The 20338-nt window shown below is 35.0% G+C and overlaps 1 protein-coding gene across 1 annotated transcript; it reads left to right on the top strand.

Moving 5' to 3' along the window:
- Nucleotides 1-3276: 3276 nt before the first annotated feature.
- LOC114538392 lies at nt 3277-17909 on the top strand. Its single transcript, XM_028559571.1, has 22 exons — nt 3277-3381; nt 5430-5499; nt 5672-5886; nt 6533-6659; nt 7360-7491; nt 9192-9394; nt 9577-9639; nt 9968-10028; nt 10341-10472; nt 11057-11137; nt 11773-11971; nt 12314-12564; nt 13035-13219; nt 13819-13875; nt 14355-14472; nt 15015-15115; nt 15681-15883; nt 16246-16286; nt 16556-16652; nt 16977-17125; nt 17232-17260; nt 17725-17909. The coding sequence occupies exons 1-22, from the start codon at nt 3277-3279 to the stop codon at nt 17764-17766; spliced, it is 2661 nt and encodes an 886-aa protein (XP_028415372.1). The 3' UTR covers nt 17767-17909.
- The last annotated feature ends 2429 nt before the right edge of the window (nt 17910-20338 follow it).

The raw sequence follows: 20338 nt of genomic DNA, 5'->3' as shown, positions 1-20338 counted from the left end.
CGCGCGTCATATATAAAGCGAAACATGCAGTATAAAGTGATCGTTTACTTCATACAATGCCCATCGCCGACTGACGGTTACATAAATAGACAAGCTTTACAATATGATACATGCATGTTCCTGAATATAACGGAATGCATATATGTTTGCTTTCATGCGTTTGAATGCATCTGTCACTATACGTATATTGGGGCTGAGAATATAAGAACGCATCAATGGATGCATGAATGAATGAAAAGGGCTTTTCAGAATCAATATATATATATATATATAATATATATATATATATATATATATATATATATATATATATATATATATATATATACTACAATAATTGCGAAATGTATTTTAAAAAGCTTAAAGGTTAGAACTACTATGCTAAAACTATATTTACATTGTCTATTTAAATATGAATCATGATTTGTATCATTGTTGCCCACAATGATATGAAATTTATCTCTGACATATAGTCGACGATATATTGATGAGGTTTGTTTTCCATCTCAGCGCCTGATGGCTGGCTCACCAGGCCCTTTTTCTAATAATCTGGAGTTCGGTCTTCTTACGCAGTAGATTCAATCTTAAACTGCCTGATAAAAGACATATTGGCATGTATAGCTTCCAGCTCCACCGACGGCGACCGAACACATAATCCAAAAATGTCCGCATTAATCATTGCTTTATATATTCTAAAAAACTCCGGTATATACCGTTACTGCCTGTATACCTCACTATGAATGCCTTATCCTTCATCGGTGAGCTAATTTTCATTAGATTCCTATAGTTCCCATTACTATATTGCTGTATCGCGAAACTGACAAATTATACGGTTACTGAGTTATGAGAGCTGGCTTCATGCCTTAAGACAGCGGACGAACACATTGCATTTGCATTGCAAAATAATAGAGTTGTTGTTCGCCGGCATAAATATGTTTTTGGGTGACTCTGAACCCATTTTAAAGTAGCGAGGGCTAAAACTGATGTGTTCTGCAAGGAGGGTCAAAACACATTATATTTATGCCCAAGAATATAAACTTTATTGCCAATATTCTAACTTTAAAGGGCAATTTTTGTATAAAAAAATATGCTATCGCGGTAAACACTTCAGTCATTCTCACTCTCAGTCTGATAAGTCGCTTAGATCAGCAGGCTAAAATATATTTCAAATTTGTCTTTTTAGCCCGCAAAATACACCACAATGCCCGCCAAAAGTTAATATTATAAAATATAATATAATATAGCATTATACCAAATATAACGTAAGTGAATTCAAATATTAAATTATACGAATAAGGCAAGCTCGTGCATCTTATCTCATTAAATTATAGTTCTCGGTTTTATGTTTATTACTTATACATGCTGTCGTTTTTCTCGTAGAAATTTAACTCCGCGATGAATCTTTGTCGACGAGTTTTTCGTTTTTTTGTTACGGTTATTGTGTTATGCGAGGCCCTTGAAACGTTTCATATTCAAATTCAAATTTCACAATGTGTGAACAACTGTAATAAAAAGGTAGGTGTAAATTAACTATAATGCAAGTGAATTTTGCAATATTTCGTTCGGTAATTGATGTTCTATCGCTCTCTCACATGATCGAAATTTTATCAACCTATCTGGTATATATATATATATATATATATATATATATATATATATATATATATATATATATATATATATATATATATATATATATATCTTTGTACATGAACGCTCATATCAAATCCATCGCGGTGTATACGTCGGATTGCCTCGCTTCAAGGAATTTGCAACACATTTCTTTATCCGTCATATCGAGAGTAAACTATTAATAAACAATTACTCCTAAAAAATAAAATAGATACCTCTCGACGTTTCGACTCAACAGCCTTCGTATATAAGGAGAATGTTTTGTAAATTTTTACTTTTTGACCAGTTCTTAACCACATTTGATGAGAAGTTATGCGCGACCGAAGACGCTACCATGCACGTTGTATGGTTATACAATAAAAATATAATGAACATGCAATTAGTTAAATTATTGTTATTCGGTGGGAAAGTTTCGTGGCATCGATGAAAAGAAAAATATTTTATCAATTGACATTCGCCTAAAATGTGTTTATCTAAATCGTCAATGGTGTATTTTATATAGGAACCTTACAGTTTACACTTGCGATTTTTGCAGCAATTTTATGTGCGATTTTCTTCTTTTGATAGATGTGAACGAGCGGTTAATTAGTTAGTTACACATGTTCAAATAGGAGCCCGTGCACATCACATGCAGAATTCGTAATTAGCTAATCACTCGTTCACTGCGGTTCACATCTATCAAAAATAAAAAATCGCACATATAAAATCGCAAAAAAAAATCTCAAGTGTATAAACGGGCCTTTAAGCCGGTTTTCCACTAGCGATATTTTTCGCGCGAAGCGACATTTTACTTTTGTTTCAGAGCTATCAACTGCAACCATCTGGAACAAATTGCTCAAATACAAAGGAATAAAGTCGCTTCGCGCGAAAAATATCGCTTGTGGAAAACCGGCTTTAGGATACGCCAAATGTACGACGCGGACGTGACATGAAATCAGCCGGTAGTGCATGTTAAGAACCCAGCTGCAGTTTAATTCAGTATAGTTTATTTTACATACGTCGCTGGTTTTGTTTATACCAAAAGCAGTCCGTATATAATTTTTATTCCTGTTGTGAAACTGTAGAAATGCATGAAGACAGAATTGATTCACGTCCGCGTCGTAGTTTTGGTGTATCTTAAAGTCCCTACATACATAATTTATAAATAGGCAGCAACTACAAATTTCCGAATCCACACTCTTTTTCTGAGGTCGCATGTCACGCTTGCTTGCCATGGCAACTAATTCAGTGATTTGTCTAGATGTGTCGCTTAATAATACAGTCACTTTCAATGGAAATGTTTTGAAATTCAAATACATTTTCAAATTCATTTGAAATTGTATGTATACTATGTATATAGGTTGTAGTAATGTATGTATATATAGTATGTACCTGCATGCGCTCTTAAATGGCCGTTTCTAAAGCTCCATGCAGATTAAAAAAAATGCAAATTTTAACTGAAATTTTTTGTGCCCTCCCCCCAGTCCGCCGCTATGGCAGTATATAAAAAGTTAATCAATGCCGGTCTCGATATGTGTATTTCTCCCACTTGAATTGAGTGTCAACAGTTGGTTTATAGCTGTTTGAAGTTATTCAGTCCTCGCTATACGGCCGCTAGCTCATCTCGTCTGCTGCCTTGTTCGAGAGCTCCGCATTAATTTCACGATGCACTTTTGCGAACAAGCATTTTGTCTCCTGATTACGGTGATTATATTATGTGGGGCCCTTGAGGTAAATATCGAAGGATGTGTGAAAGATTGCGAGAAAAAAGTAAGTAAAACTTTGTTTATAAACGACACTCAAGCGGTCAGTACGAGCTAGTATACTACCTGTGTCGATCACGAAAGTTAGGTCATACTTTAAAGTATTATCCTTAAGAGGAGTGGGTTCATGCTTTACTGCGGTTTGATTAGGAATGCTATCCGAAATATAGCTACTAGCTACTCAGATGATCTGAGTAAAAGCAACATTAATTAGAAAAACATGCAGATTTGCGCGCTTTAACCCAAAACGTCAACTTTTGGGTTAAAGCTTTTAAAGCAAAACAAAACTTTTTTGTTTTAAATTTGTCACGGTCTTCAATTAATAGCTTTATTCTTATAGCCTTAGAGCACTTCTGCGCGGTACCGCAGCGAGCAACTTTATAATTCCCGCTTTCGTTCCGACGTTCCCGGCCTTTTGATGCATGTCTTGGTAAATTTTCTACCCCCGCAAGAAATAACAAAATAAAAAAACACGTTATCACGACACAAGAAGTATATACAGCGTATGGGCATCATCTTCATCATGCATTCAGTCGTGTAAATCCATCTCCATCCGGTGGTCTGTTGCGTGTAAGAGGCGCTTGCATGGCTGCTGGCACGGATCACATACTTAGCTAAATAAAAACCACGATTGCGTGGTTGTAATTCAATTTATTGCACTAAAGTAATGTTACTATTTGTCGGATACATATAAAACAAAATGTTGACACCGCTATTTCTAAACGCAATTAGACTGTAGTTATGCCTGTATTTTAAAATCCGGAACCACAATTTAAAACAGTTGGAAAGTCTAAAATATAGACTAAATCAAGGCGACAAAAGTGAGGTAGAAATATTTCGTTTTTATTTCAAAATCATCGATCATTGGATTGTGTTTTGTTTTATACCTGCATATGTATGAATTTGCATACATGCTTCTAGCCATTCTGGCGCTTGCCCTAGAACTCTCCTTTTTCTGGATACATGCAACAAAAAAATGCTTTTGTAGTAAACTGCCACGCCGTACGGCGTCTGGGCCTGTGTACTAGCTTTTTCACGATTAAAATTTGGGTGCTCTTTATGCTCGCGGTGTATATAACTTACGTATACTTTCAATTTGAAACTTGCTAATTGTTTTGCGGTTGGTAATACTATATAATATATATAGCTATATTATCAAAATATGTATGTATATGATCCTTTTAAAGTTTTAAAAAAATTAGCTTCATAAACGTGTATACATACTGCATGCAATAAAAAGAGTTTTTATCATGTAGGCTCGCGCTGTGAAGTAGTTTGCGGACAAAGGATGTTCGTTATTGGCTATATATTGGCCTATATATCAAAATGTGCATGCGAACCAAATGAGGGATTAAAATAGATTATTTAAAATAATGCATTTGACGCTTATATATGCATGCAAATGTCTGCGCCGTTATAAAAGCATCACGCCATCAGCCATAAATATCGATATATTATCGAACAAGCTCAGTACTGAAAGGCGGTATATCAATTATTAATCTCTAAAGAATGGATTATTTAATTGACCGAGAAAATTATGGGTTGCAAAGTAGCAATGTAGCTAATGTTGTAGTTGCAAAGTAGCAACGTAGCTGTTATAGTTGACATGAATGTTTTCCTATGCGCCTTCTGTTTGGTCGAAAGGCGATGCTCGGGACATATTTTTTCCGAACCTTAAATAAATATTTAGGCGAAACAAAACGTCAGTTCGAAACCTTTTTAAAAGAACATGCATCAGATTATTTAAGGATCAGGGTTGTAATATCAGATCACCCCTGACCGGAGTGTCGAAACGTTGGGTGGGAAATGTGATCTTTCGGTGATGATTAATTTATTGAAAACCAGAATCGAGATAATGCATAGTCGACTTGCACTTTACGGACTAATCTTTAATCGAAATGATAATAAGAAAGTATAGCGCATGTCGTCCACTGCGCATGCGATTTATTATGTACCTATATACTTGCTGCATGTGAACTTATTAACTTCAACCCCGCTATGACACGTACATGCATGTGCATTGGCTATTCTTATTTCTTTTTGTTTTATCATCAGTTCGTGAAATATCCAGTTTTCTGCGAAACGAAATGTCTTCAGGAGTATCTTGGCTCCCACGTGAAAAAAGGTCAGTAAAATTCAACGGAACATGCAACATCTTTAAAATCCATTATTTGAACCTGTACCATGCAATCAATCAAGCGATGAATTACATGCATTAACCTTACCACGGCCCCCAATTGCAAGGCACTCCATCTAGCGTCAAAAAGTAATGATTTTCCTTTTCATTTTGTATATAGCCATTGAAAAGTTTGAAAGTGCTGGTGGTTTGCGAAAACTAGCAGCACCAAGTCTGGTTGAAGCTGGGTGGCAGAAAATACGAGTGCAATTCAATACAACAGAGCTGAAGAACCACAGTGAAGTTGATTATATCTTAGAAGTTAAGCCATTATGGGGTCGTCAAGAGAGAGGCCAGTACTTTGTTGTATTTCCTTACACAAAGAAATACTTCCTTGTAAGTTCTCATTATACCAGCACTGATTACAATTTCCCACGACCTAACAGATATGGTTGTTTATTTGAAAATTAATACGCTAAAACATTCCAAATTCAAACTAAAAACCACTACTTTCAATTGACTGGACATGCATGACAGACATATACACAAAAATCCGATTTAAAAAAAAAACAGTAACAACATTTTGTTTAGAGATGAGGTAAAGTCCATGCTAATAACAAATTGAGCAAGAGTCAAAAAGTGGAGACTCTATCTTTGACTTAAGAAGACACAGCTCTATAATATTACTTCAACAGGCAACTGCATGCATGTCGCGACAGTCGCGTCGCCTAAAATGTTTGTTATAAGCAGAAGATATATAGGGAGTATACTTCACATCATCTATGTATGATGTAAGTTCATTCTACGTCTATCTTCTGCATGCTCATATAACAAATTTAGCATCATTTTAGCGTCGTGACATGTAGTATAGCTAGGAATAAAAAATATAGAGCTCCTTTTATGATTTTAATTCAATTAAAATTCCGAAGGTGGGGATCATCATACATAATGTGTATCATCCGCAAATACATAGCAGATTTTAAATACTTGTTTGTATATATATATAGTTATGTTATATGTTTCCGCTTTTTATATAATACAGACCAATCATACAAAATATACAATTGAAGACCTTGAACCGAATACTGGTTATAGAGTCAGAGTGATTGCCCTAAAACGTGACGGATCGTCAACATTTAGTTTCTGGAGTAGTAACATAAATACAACAGGTATATATAAGTAAAAACTTAAAACTTGCATACTATCCAGCTGATCTGAGATCATGACGTCATAAAGCGTCTCAACAAAACTGAGTTATCATGTGCCTGGTGTTATTTGTCCTTATTCTTCGAACTAATAGTATAACTGTATAAAGAGTGAAAAATTAAAGTCAGGCTGGCAACGCCACTCAGGACGGAAACGCCGGCACATGCAGGTCTCATATACTAGCATTCTATATGAGTTAAATGCAGGCTTGCATGGATAGCTCCGTTTCATTTGAGAAGATGTATAGAGTGTATGGTTATATGCTGTTATATTTCACTTAAACTTGCATGCTGTAACATTTTCATTTCATAACTATTGTGGCTTGTGATCTTTATAATTGATGAAACACGTCACCAATTTTTATGCGGTATATATTTGAGTTCAATAACGTTGCATGCTCTTTATTGAAACTCTTGCATGTAAACACGCTTTCCACTGATTTCGAAGACGTCTCATGCAGTTATCATAGTCTCCCAAAAAGGGCTTGTGATTTAAACAGATTTAACTAGTTTGGATTTCTCTGCATTGTATAAGACTCGAATCAAGATCCACGCATGTAAGAGATTGCTGCTTATCGTGGGAAATAATGAGCGTTTTTCACACCCTAGTTACTGTCTCACATGGTTTCTCTCAGATACATGAACATATACTTGCATTTTTTAGAACTTTGTGAAAAACCTCCGTGTGGTGTGACGAATATACGCTTGGAATTGACGACAGAGATACCTAGTTATCACACAGGTCCAAAGAGTGTTGATATAGGATCTATTTTTCATTGGACCCCAAGTACTACGTGTATGTATATGACATAAACGTCGCAAAAATAAGTTGTGTGATTATTTGTATATAACCCGATTTTGAGTTAAACCATAAGCAGGTCTAGATTTGTATATATACTCTGAAGTTGTCAATCTCTTTTTAGTCAATGAAACAGGCAAGATTCACGTTCTCCGAAACTTTTCCCAAATAAGTGAATGTATTGCATACTATTATGATAAAAGAGATGTCCAATCTGAAGAAAAAAATGTTTCGATCGTAAGTATATATAATGTTACAGTTATAATATAATGTTATTAATAATTATGTATAAAGTTAAAGGTTAATTATCTATTCAATTGATACGAAAACCTATAGGCTTAAAATGATCAATTTTTTGCGGTTGCATGAGTAGCGTTTAAACACGAGAAAGAGCGTTTTATCAAATTTCATCAAAACACGAGGCGCAACTGAGCGTTTTAGATATGATAAAACGCTAATTCAAGTGTTTTAAATTACTTCAAATACGTCGCATTGTTGTCGACCAATAAATTTGCTCCATGCATACAATGCTAATTAGGATGAAACATTATATTGATACTAATGAACGTGACAACTTATATAACTTGTGCCAACCTAATTAGTATTTAGCATGCATGGTACTTTACTTACTTGTATTTAAACGCATGATCATAATATTTTTCTCATACCTTCACCGAAACGGAAAAGGCAAACTTCAGCAAAGATGATGAATCAAAATCCCTATACTATAATTGTTGGTACAAGCTGAGCGTATGTTTTAAAATATTTGTATTCTCCTATTCCTATAATCTCTGGTATTCATGCAAGTTGCGACATATATTAAAAATCGAAAATGTCCCTCCCGTTCTCCCGAAAATGTTACTCCCAAGTAAGGCTATACCCTGTACACACGCTCCAACAGACTTTCTACTGAAGTTTTCTTGCGAAATGTTGTAAAACTTATCAAAGTATCACTCTCGCTATGTTTGCTAATAAGCCTATAATATGGCATATTTTTTGTTATGCGTCAAAAATTGACATGGCCACCTTCCATAAAATGGTATTGGGTCCATTGTGAGGTTTTTATATTCTATAAAGATGGAGGCTGTGGATGGTTCTCATGTACTGCCGGCTACACTCCCCCAAACAAAAAGGAGCTGGATTTTCCACGTACCTGGTAAGTTTAAAGGCTTTCTCAATGAAACAAGGCATGATTCCTGAGCAAACAAAAGTATGGTTAGAAGCATTAACCTCACATGTTCTTAAGTTTTCCGCTTATTACCTGACCTGATTTTCTTGTTCATTCTTTAATGAAAACATGGTCATAGTCAAATGAAAAATCTCTATATAATTATACAAATTTTTTACAGAATGTATAAAAATCAGTAACATTAGAATGTGCGGATGTACATGTAAGTATTATTACCATAACTAGCTAAGGTATTAGTATACAAAGCATATAAAGTAAATATAAAATACAAAGTAATTAATATAATTATGCTGTAGACTTTCGGTACCCTAAAACATGAATTTATAACTCATGGTATACTGCATGAAAGCTGGAGGCAGCCTTTTAGCCAAAGGCTTGAACGAAATCTTTCATATGTGTAATTATAACAACATTTAATTATATCTAATTAAATTAAATTATACATTTAACTATATCTAATTTAATTATGTCTAATTTTGTTAAATATGTTTAATTTAATCATGCTCAGATGAATACGGCCAGGTGGTTAACATAAGGACCGAGTTGAACGCGACTTTCGAAAGAGACACATCAAAGACTGCTACTGGGTATTTTACTTGGAGTGATAAAATGTGGAGAAATGGGAACAATTTGACGTACTTACAGTTCAAATTATCTAACTCTGATGCCGAGGAGGTTTTATACAAAAAATTTTACAACGCATCATCTAAGGTAAGCGATGGATATGCCACATACATATAAAGTACATACATTCATGCATATATAGTAGCAAGATATATTTTGTTCAAGCTTTCATGATAAACTCTTCACGTTTGATGCTTAGAGGCTACAAGAGTTAATTAACACGTCATATTGTATTATCATAAGTGTCTATCATGTTGATCGTTTTATAGGTTTTTCAACATAACGCAACAGTTTCTAAATTAAACATTGAAGATACACAATATTGGATATTGGTATATATTATCATAATTATTAAATGTTTTGGCGTTCGGTATTGCTGTATATTTTTACCAGTTCACGCAGGTCCAACTTAGCTAAGTTTCTCCCACTCGTGCAGGCTCATATTGTCAGCGGACAACTTACACAAAATTGAGAGCAAGGCGTAAAACGAAAAGCTTCTAATTTTTCATGCGAAGACCGCTGGAAAACTGAGCCCTCTTTACCGGGAGAAAATTTGCCGAATATGACCAACGTGGTTGTGATATGTAATTTGACGAGCATTTCTATATTTGTATATTTTTGGAAATTGATATTTACTCTGCATGCATCATTTTTTTACAGATTACTGGATATACGAATCACCACTGTGAATTTAAAAAGAGGCATTCTGTGTCGTTTAAAAGTAAGTAGTTATATATAACATGCATGCATGTTTTCGTTCGAATTATAGGCAGTACTGAAGTTATATATCTGCCTATAATATGGTCCAGTTTTGTGATTGGCTTTTTGTAACAATAGTGAGCAGTGTTTATGATTATTTCTTTTGAAAATCAATTTCTATAGATGAATTGAGAGCAATCAAATATAGAACTAATTCACTTATGCGAACAAAAATAAAATCAAAATATATGAATGCAGTAAACTCTATCATGCAGTGTTTCCCTTTTGACCTGATGCAAACTGTCTCTTTGATTGAGCTGTGGGGTTTTTGTAGTTTATCTTCCATGCGAGAACTACACCTGTGCCAAAGCAAATAGCACCTGTCATCGTGTAAGTAACTTTGGGTCGAAGGCTGAATGCAGATGTAACAACGGTTTTGTTGAGAGTGGAAATAAATGCATTAGAGGTAAAAATACCTTTCATACTTCAACAATAATTATGTAATTTACGGCCGATATAGTTATGCGACCAATTCAGTGTATATGCGAAGTCTAAAAAAAATCAACGTCCGTGGATATGGAAAAAGTCTGGGCAAGACTGTCAGATCATCACAAAAGAAAAATAAAGGTTTTCAACATGAATCTGTGATCCCTGTTATATAGGAGAAATAATAAGTGTTAGGAGAAATAATGAGTGCATGTTAGGAGAAATAATGAGTGTTAGGAGAAATAAGAGCGCTGCGATATAGCAAAATTATATGCATGTCCCGATCCCAGAGCAAGGCAGGAAGTGAATTTCCCCTTATCGTGGGGGATATATAAAAATGACCTGACCCGTACTAGGCGGGTTGCATAAGATCGTCACGCTATATGGACTGGGAGTGATATATGTTAGAAAGATCCTGCTGATCAACGGGGACCGTGAAAATGGCCTCTAATTTGGGCCGCAGAAAGCATCAGTCTAAAATTTAGAAATTCGAAAAGAGCTATTCATCTATAGACGTTTACGTTTTTCAATGTTTTCAGTATATAATCTTTGCATATAATCTAGATAAAAATCCATGTGAAATAAACCCTTGTGGGGCAAATGAGAAATGTATACCGAATCAGGAGGGAGGACGTCTTTGTGTAGGTAAGATATGTTATATATACGGTATATACGTTACCAGTATAATAATGTTCCCAATATCTACGAAGCACTGCAAGCTCACGCGCATGCATGTGAAGGATTTACGGTGTTGGGATTAATGCATATATAGTACGGAGGCGGATAGAGCTTACCACCAGGCGGATAGTGTTTTTTTCAATCGAGATTCCGTTTTTAGGAATAACTTTGCATGTATGACTATAATCTTATAGTATTCTTAAATTGAGGATCCGGCCCCTTTTACAATTGTTGGTTCCAAAGCTGAAATTTTATTGCTTTTCAAACATTTTCAGAACCGTTTAAAAAACTCCTTTATGGCGGATAGGGCTATCGATCCATGCAGCCTTCGTACAACCGGTCTCAGAACTAGGATTTAACTGAGTTGTACATTTTTTAATTTTTCGTCGTAAACATAGTCACTAGTGTGTTTATACATCCAGTCAAAATTAAACATACAAATCTTCTACGTGGAAATACCGCCATGGAAACGTGATGAAAAGATTAAGATCAAATCAATTAATGAGTTGAGCGTGAGTGCATGAGCTTCTAGAATACAAGCGTATATGTATCGCATTTCTCGTATATATAATGCACCATGTAATTTGTTCGTATTTTTTTAGAAAAAGAGGAAAAGGTGGCAAGTAACACAGGCGTTAATTTATTTGCTGCAGTTTTTACACCGGTCGCTGTGATTGTAATTGCTGTATTCCTCATTGTTTGCTTAAGAAGACGTCACAGGAGGCAAATGACTTTTATAGAAAAGGAATTTGAATGTGCTATGGTTGCTATGAATTTAGATAGAACCATCGATGTAAGATCGTAAGTATTTGTTATATTTCATCAAAAAATCACAACAATGAAGTGACCGTTCTAAATTTAAAACGGTAACGTTGTGACGCATTTATCGAAAGGATCTATTACGTTCACGTGCATGAACTTACTTTCAATAAAGTATGGACCCCTGAGCTATATAATAATTCCTATAATTATTATATAGCTCAGTGGTATGGACATACGATATAAAGAGTATGAGGTTCATGAAAATGACATCAATGTGGACACACATGCGCAGTATGATACTACAGGACTTCATATAACATGAATATTATACTACATATTATTGACTGGACATGAATTATATCTTTCTTATGGATTATATAGTGTTGACCCGGAGATTTTGAGAACCGAGGCGGACGGAAGAGTGATGAATTTGATTTACGTTTCCCAAGACAACATTTACGAGATTCCAGAATATATATTGGAGCCGATTAGTCGATATGAACTTCCTCCCGATTCTGTGCGATTTCACAAAATGATTGGCAAAGGAGCGTTTGGCAGAGTATACGCTGGTGAAGCCCATGGAATTAACGGCAATCCTGAAGTGACAGCAGTTGCGATAAAAACACTAAAAGGTTGATATCCCAGACACTTTTTAAAGATGGATGGTAGTACATTGTCATTCAGTTTTTTATAAGTGGTTGCAATTACTGCTGCTGTACCTATACTGAAAATGCATTCTCTACAACGTGGCTGCTGTTAAGAAAATAAACAAATATCTAGCCGAAATCATATATTAAACGTATGGCTTTACGCATGACGAGTTTATGGGTGGATTTATGATTTATCCGTCCCTCTATCATGAAGGAATACAATAATTGTGTTATAATTATGCTTGTTACTTGCAAATTAAACTCAAAAGAGATTGGTCAGTCTTTAATCACCCGCGGACTCTGAAAAGGCGCAGCGTTCGTTATAAACTTTAAAGACAGTAAAATTTATTTCTAGGAACATCGTTAAAGTCGAAATTTGAATAACATATACGCCATAGTGTATCATCATGTGCAACTCAAAGATAAAATAAGTGATTGTCAATTCATTTCAGAATCTGCCAATGAAGAAGACCTCAGCAATTTTTTACGGGAAATCGATTTAATGAAAGACCTTGGAGGACATGAAAATGTCATTAATATGTACGGTTGCTGCACAAAGTGTCGTCCAATATGCCTAGTCTTGGAATACGCCCCAGGTGGAAATTTGCTTAATCATCTGAGAGCTCTTAAAAAGAAGGTAAAACATGTCTCACCAATCAAACATGCAGGTGTATATGTTATAAGATTGCATGGCGTGATCAGTGCTTGTATTGATTGACGCTGGTGATCCATTTCGTAAAGTTTGTTTTCTATTGCTCGATACATTATCATTCTAATCATCAATCAGTCGATCAATCAATCAATTTATCAATCAAACAATCAATCAATTTAATAAATTGCCTATTTCGTGAGGAATCAAGCTAGTGATTAAAAATTACCTATTGCTTACCGATATCTCATTTATAATTTGGAACCGAAATCTCCAGAGTATTCCTCATTGCCTACTGAGAAAAATCAATTTATTTTTGCTACTAAAGTCATCAAATGGCAGAAGAGCTGATATAAATATAGCCTTATATACGACCATAGTCGCGACCACAGCGAAACAGAGAAATTTCTTGATTGAGGACACCAAAGGTGAAGAAGGAGCTTGCTTAGAAGCGGGAGGACTGGGGAGCCTGAATGGGAAATTTTTGGGACCCGGCGTCAAGTATATATAGCACTGATTGAAATATACCACAGTTCGATTCATTACCAACAGGAAAATTATTGGAATATATTCTTATTCTTTTATAGTGTAACGATATCGTAGCTGCGCGCACAGACAATGTGACAAACTCCAACAAGGAGAAGGTATTGATATCACGCGTACGTCTGTATGTTTCTGCATGTTTGTTTGTTAGTTTTATTTCATAACTGATTAAAATCATGCTCATTTTGCATGCAATGTATGCAAGAATTTACTACATAACATTTACAACTACCGGTTATTAACGGAACGTTGTAAGCGTGCAGTTAACAGAAAGAAAGTGACGTGTGACATTCAATGGCCAGTAAATGTGGTCATTTGACCGCGTGCATGTAAGCTCATGTAATTATAGTTGGCAATAATCGGAATTATAAAGAAAGTCGCTTGTTCTTCTTCATTTCAAACTGCCATAACTATTATAATCTAATTTCTATATTGTATTGACAATCATTTCATATGTGTATTTTAAAATTTCATGTTTTTTCACGTATTTTTACATCGGACACCTCCCCAAATCTTTCCATTTATTGAATCGTTAAGAGTTATAACTATTATACCATAAATCAATTGAAAATGTTTCCAGGGATACTTCCAGAATGCCAGAAAGCTCGGTAAAAACCCAGAAGACTCGGAATCTTCTTTACTTCTACGAAAAAGCCACGAAAAACAAGAGGAAGTCGAAAGAATAAAGCAAGATGAATGTAATTACACCATTAATAAACAATTTGTAGGAAAACCACTCATGCATGCACTTATCTACAAATCATTTGATACGTTATGGTGGTTTTCCACCAGGCGGAATTTTTCGACCGGACGGAATTTTTTGCTCGATTTTCTTTTCAATTGTGACCGGTGAAGGGAATCCGCTACGGTCGAATTCTCGCAATTGAAAAGAATATCAGACGAAAAATTTCGTTTGGTCGAAAAATTCCGCCTAGCGGAAAACCACCATTTACCCACGTTAAAATACACGTGGTATATATATAGCAAACTGTTAATTCTAAATTCGCTATGCATGCAAAATTACATAGCATAGATACAATACGATTTCGAATACAGACCAGTACCACTTGCATAATAGACCAACTAGTGATCTACGTAACAAGTCTCACAGGTAAAGTTAATATCATGAGAGAAACTCTATTGAACCAGGCCTAAATACAAGAGCATAGCGCAAGTGAGTGAATGAATGATTTATAATTGTCATTATTTTGATATCTGTATAATTTATGCATATAATTAGATACAAATGCAGAGATCTCGATCAGAGTAAAAGAGGAAATCCGAGCTGCTTTGGATTCAAAAGAGCTGGAGTCATTTTCGCATCAAATTGCTGTCGGAATGGTAATGGTTGAGTAAATATATATACCATATCTTTTTTCAAAACATTAAAAATTATGTGCGTCTTAGAGATGCATTTCGGCCGCGTCAAGTATAATGATAAATATAGGTGATAATGGTGATTAATGACGTTTTTCTTATTGCATTTAAGGATAGTTGTTTTACTCAGTGGTGCCGCTAGAGTATTTTCAGGGGAAAATTATACAAGAATAATCAGATTTTAACTCTCCCACTTTTTTGAAAAATTGTTTTCCTCCCTCCTTCTATAATTGAATCTGAGAACCTGACCCCCCTCTCTTTTATCAATTTGAATGCATACACCACAAACAAATACTAATATAAAATAATTGTCATCCGCCATACATGCAATAATTATTACAATTTACAAACTCATATAACTTGGAAGCAGTTTTTTGCGGATATTCCCGGTTTCAAGTCCGGATCTAACGAGAAAGAGTGTTTCTATTCAAGATGACAACTAGCTACCTAAAATATGTTTATCATTATGTATAACATATTAATGCATGAACATTTGGGATGTTTATGCTATTGCATTTATCTGGATTAGAGGCATATCTCGGACCATGGCATTGTTCATCGTGACTTGGCCGCAAGAAATATACTACTTGGGAAAAACAAAATTTTAAAAATATCAGATTTTGGTTTGTCACGTGAAGGAGCATACGTGCAAAAATCTATCGGGAAAATTCCTTTCCGGTGGTTGGCAATTGAAGCGATACAAGAACGAAGTTATTCTACCGCCAGTGACGTGTGAGTATTTACTAGCTTGAAGGAACTGCATGGGCATTCTTAATATATAAGTTATCTAAGTTGGGGTGACGCTTCGCGGCCTCAAGACTCATCACGCAATGTGAAAAGGGCAGATAGTAACGCTCCTGATTAGGATGGGTTTATGCAGAGAAAACTATGTGCATAATTATAACATTCAGAAATGCAGCTTCGAGCTATCGAAAGAAGATTGCCGCAACTTTCTTTGTCCCTTTACGGACAACTTTCGTAGCACCATGGCCGAGAGTAGGACGAATTTTTACGTCATTCAAAACTTTTGCGAACTGGAATTTGAATACCAAAATCGATACAATATTCTTATTCTTAATTCTTTCTACTTTCAGATGGGCGTTTGGAGTTGTTTTGTGGGAAATATGTACATTGGGTAAGTGAAGTATTATGCTTGGTATCAGAGCCAAGCGATGCTTGGCAGAATTCTTTACATGCATAATTAATAACACACAACATAATTGTCACTTGACATACTCCTCCTTGGAGAAAGTATATTTTCACTATTTGTTTTGTGACCAATGTTCAGCAGCATCTTGGTGATATTTTGATTTAAGTATACTGACTCAGATCAGTGATACCCACACCATAAAAAATGTAATTTTATATTCGTAATAAAATTTATTCTAAAATGTATCTAAAAAGGGAACATGCCTTACTCAGCGGTCTCGGATCGGGACCTTGAGAAATTCCTAGTAAGTGGAAAGAGATTGGAGAAGGTGGAAAACTGCACGGATGATATGTAAGTAAAAGGGTCCCGCCGTGATCATCATAGAATAGACCTTCTCATAATGAAGTCTGCATGATGTTGCACGAAGTTTGATTGGCTGGTTAGTTTTGCGAAGCCAATGAAAACCAGGCTCACCGCGTTAATGTTATAATGGGAAAGGTGTATTATTTCAAGAAAGGTTGTAATGAAATACAGTGCATGGGCAGATGCATGACTATACGTCGCAGTACGGCAGCCCTAGCAGAACTTTTCAAACGATCTTTTTGGTATCGTTGTTCAACTTACGAGAAAAAACAGTTTTCTGTTAATGAAGTTAAATTTGCTGCATCTATTCAGATATCAGATAATGTCAAAATGCTGGAGTCATCTACCAAAAGACAGACCAACATTTAAGGAGCTGTCCAATACATTGGGAGAACTTCGAAATACTGGGCGTATTTACGTCAATTTAGACAGTCTAATGGAACAGTCCATTAAAAAGGAAGGTATGTTAAACATTTTCCCTCGAGACCCAAAACAAGCGTCTTCATATGTTGTGACGTTTTCATTGTGTAAAACGGTCCTGATTTCCATTGAGTTATTTTATTTCAGATCATGAGAATTCTGAAGAAATAGACAAGGTACATATACATCTCTAAAATATTTAAATCTGCTCATCGTACACTTTTTAGCCCTTTGTCGATAAATGGACAAATCGGACTATACAGACAATAAACTTCCTGTTAGGATCAGGGTTATTTAAGGACAGTCAACCTTCGTTAATCCATATATTCAGAAAGGGGCCCACTTTTCACCCTATGTATACTGTTTTCGCTCCAGAGGATTGAGCTCCTCGGAGGGCAAAGACGGAAAAATGATATCATTTTTTATCGACATGCGTTATAGTTACCATCTTACCTTTGATTAAGGTTCAAGACTTATAGGCCATCCTTAATATATATATAATTAAGATGTCTTATTTTAATACGTTAAAACACGTCCTATGATATACTAGATACTTGTTAAAACGCTGGGTGAAGTGTGGTTAGCACAAGTCTATATATTTATAAACATTACTGAATTAGAATATTCGCTTATTTTGAAGGACAAAAGCAGCGATGATGAAAGTTGCGATAAAGCTGAGTGAAACAACAAGTGAAACTGGGTGAAAACGAGCTTAAAAGAGACACATTTTATACAATTACAGACAATTATATTGTTGTAAACATGCACAAACAATAGAAACTCAAGATTATATAGATCTAAAATTACCATAAAACAAACCAAGTGCGATACGCAATCCATAAGTATAAAGAATGAAGTTGAAATTATTATTCATTAAAATGTATACAATGTCAATGGCATTATTAGTTTTCGTACCGGATTACTTACGTTGATTCGATATACTTTTGGTATTGGATTTGTCTTGATTACACGATATCGGATTGATTCAAAATACAAAGAAAATGGTGGACAACGAAGGGCGAGCAAAAAGTCCAAAAGAAATATTCCCGTGTATACAGACAGTGAAATAGAACTTCTTTTGGAATTACCAACTATTCATGCATTTTCCCGCCAAACATATATTGTACCTGGGATTGTAGCGATTACAGGGAACAGACTGAATATACCGGACATTTTTCATGTCACCTCCTGAGCGGAGCGATGTTCACTCGCGGAGCGTACCGGATTGCTACATCCTTGTGTAACTGCAACGCTTTCCCTAAACTATTTTATCTCATCTTTTGTCGATTTATTTTGAAACTCTGGGAATTGAACATTCAAAAAGTATTTTAATTTCCTATTGATCACTCCTAAGCAAAACTGTCGGCCATATTTTTTCTGCTACTTAGCGTATATGAGCTGATATGGAGTTTCCCGAAAATCCCGACCGTCGATTTTTAAATCCTTAAAAGGTATATCATGCATTAAATTAGCTCAAGTCATCATCGTCGAAAATATTTCGAATGAAATCGAAACCCAACCTCACTTTTACTACCTTTCATGACAAAATGCATATATTCTGTCTATTTTACATTCACGTTCAACGTAACTGACGTTTTTGCAAAACACTGCACATGAATTGCGGTTGTGGTGTAACAGAATAAACACCGTCTGAGACCCCGTTTACACTAGAACGAAAGTTTCCGGATTCATCACGAAAGCGGAATGTTTTAGTACCGGATTCATGTTGCTGTTTACACACGCAGCAACGAATCCGATAGAAAATGTACTCGGTTTTAAGCCGTATCCGGAAACTTTGAATCCGTAAAAGTTTGTGGAAACTTCGTATCCAGAAACATTTGAATCCGGAAAATTTTCTTGTGTAAACGCTTTGCACGATGAATCCGAAGAAATTCAATATGACGACTAAACAATTCTCCAAGAACAAGTAATGTCAGTGTAAACGGACAAATCCGCATACAGAGACAACTAAAGTGTAGTGTATAAACACCTGACGAATCCGATACATGCATGTGTGTAACAATGAATCCGGATAATTTTACAAATCCGGAAACTTTCGTTCTGGTGTAAACGGGGTCTGAGAACTCACCGACAAAAGAAATTTTCCTTTTCGTTCCGATCCAAAGGAGATTTTTCCTGAGTGGAAACTAGCCTTAAGTTGGACGGAAATCCCGTCTGGATGAGAAACTCGTCTCCCGTCTAAGATGAGTTTCCCGTTTCTAATATGAATTCGGCTAATGTTGTAAAGAAGAGGTGAAGGAGTTCAGGTTGAAATATTTTTATAGGAAATGTAGCCACGGTATTAAAAGCAGTATTTCTACCCATGCTGGTGATGATGATCTGATCAAAACATATATGAATGTCAGTACCCAGTCTCAATAAATTTATCTTCCTGTTTATCATCAAGTGTATAATGTAGGCGGTGATTTAATTAGCTACTAGGCCTTGATTAGATGAACTTTGCGTTCTGATTATATTGACTTCGTAACATAAGGTTCTGGTGGGCATTGGGCAATTGCAATTTTTTTCAACCAAATAGTTTTCCCAGAGTTGAGATTGCGGGCACATGTTTCTTGTTAAGGAGCATGCCCATGCAGTAAGCGATGTTAGCGTTTTCAAATCGTTTTCGAATCGTTTTCACGTTTTCTTTTAGACGCCAAATTAAAGCTGTACAGAAACGACATTTTCGTGAATACATGAACATGGATTTCTTCTTTGAATTATGTTGATATAACCCTACTAATGGCATTGTCCTGCGTCACTATGAGCTTAACGTATATTTAAATAACGTCTTACGCTTATAATTGTACATTTTGGATGCATGCATGGTTTAAATACAAATACTATACTTATACTTTATACAAATACTGTATAGGAAGTTATAAATACTGTATAGGAAGTTAATATATATATATATATATATATATATATATATATATATATGTATATATATATATATATATATATATATATATATATATATATATATATATATATATTACTGCTCTGCCTCTTTGGCATTGAGCTATGTCGACCCAGTGACAACCACATTGTATATATGTGTATATATATATATATATACATATATAGGAAGTTATATAAAGTTATATATACGTATTATATTATATATATATATATATATATATATATATATATATATATATACATATATATATATATATATATATATATAAAGTTATATATATATTTACTTTATACAAATACTATATGGAAGTTATAGCTATGTACATATA

The sequence above is a fragment of the Dendronephthya gigantea genome, unplaced genomic scaffold (assembly GCF_004324835.1).
Source record: "Dendronephthya gigantea isolate DGI-Jeju-01 unplaced genomic scaffold, DenGig_1.0 000181F, whole genome shotgun sequence".
Taxonomy (NCBI): Eukaryota; Metazoa; Cnidaria; class Anthozoa; order Malacalcyonacea; family Nephtheidae; genus Dendronephthya; species Dendronephthya gigantea.
The sequence above is the reverse complement of the archived record's forward strand: the minus strand, read 5'-3'. Positions and strand labels throughout refer to the sequence as shown.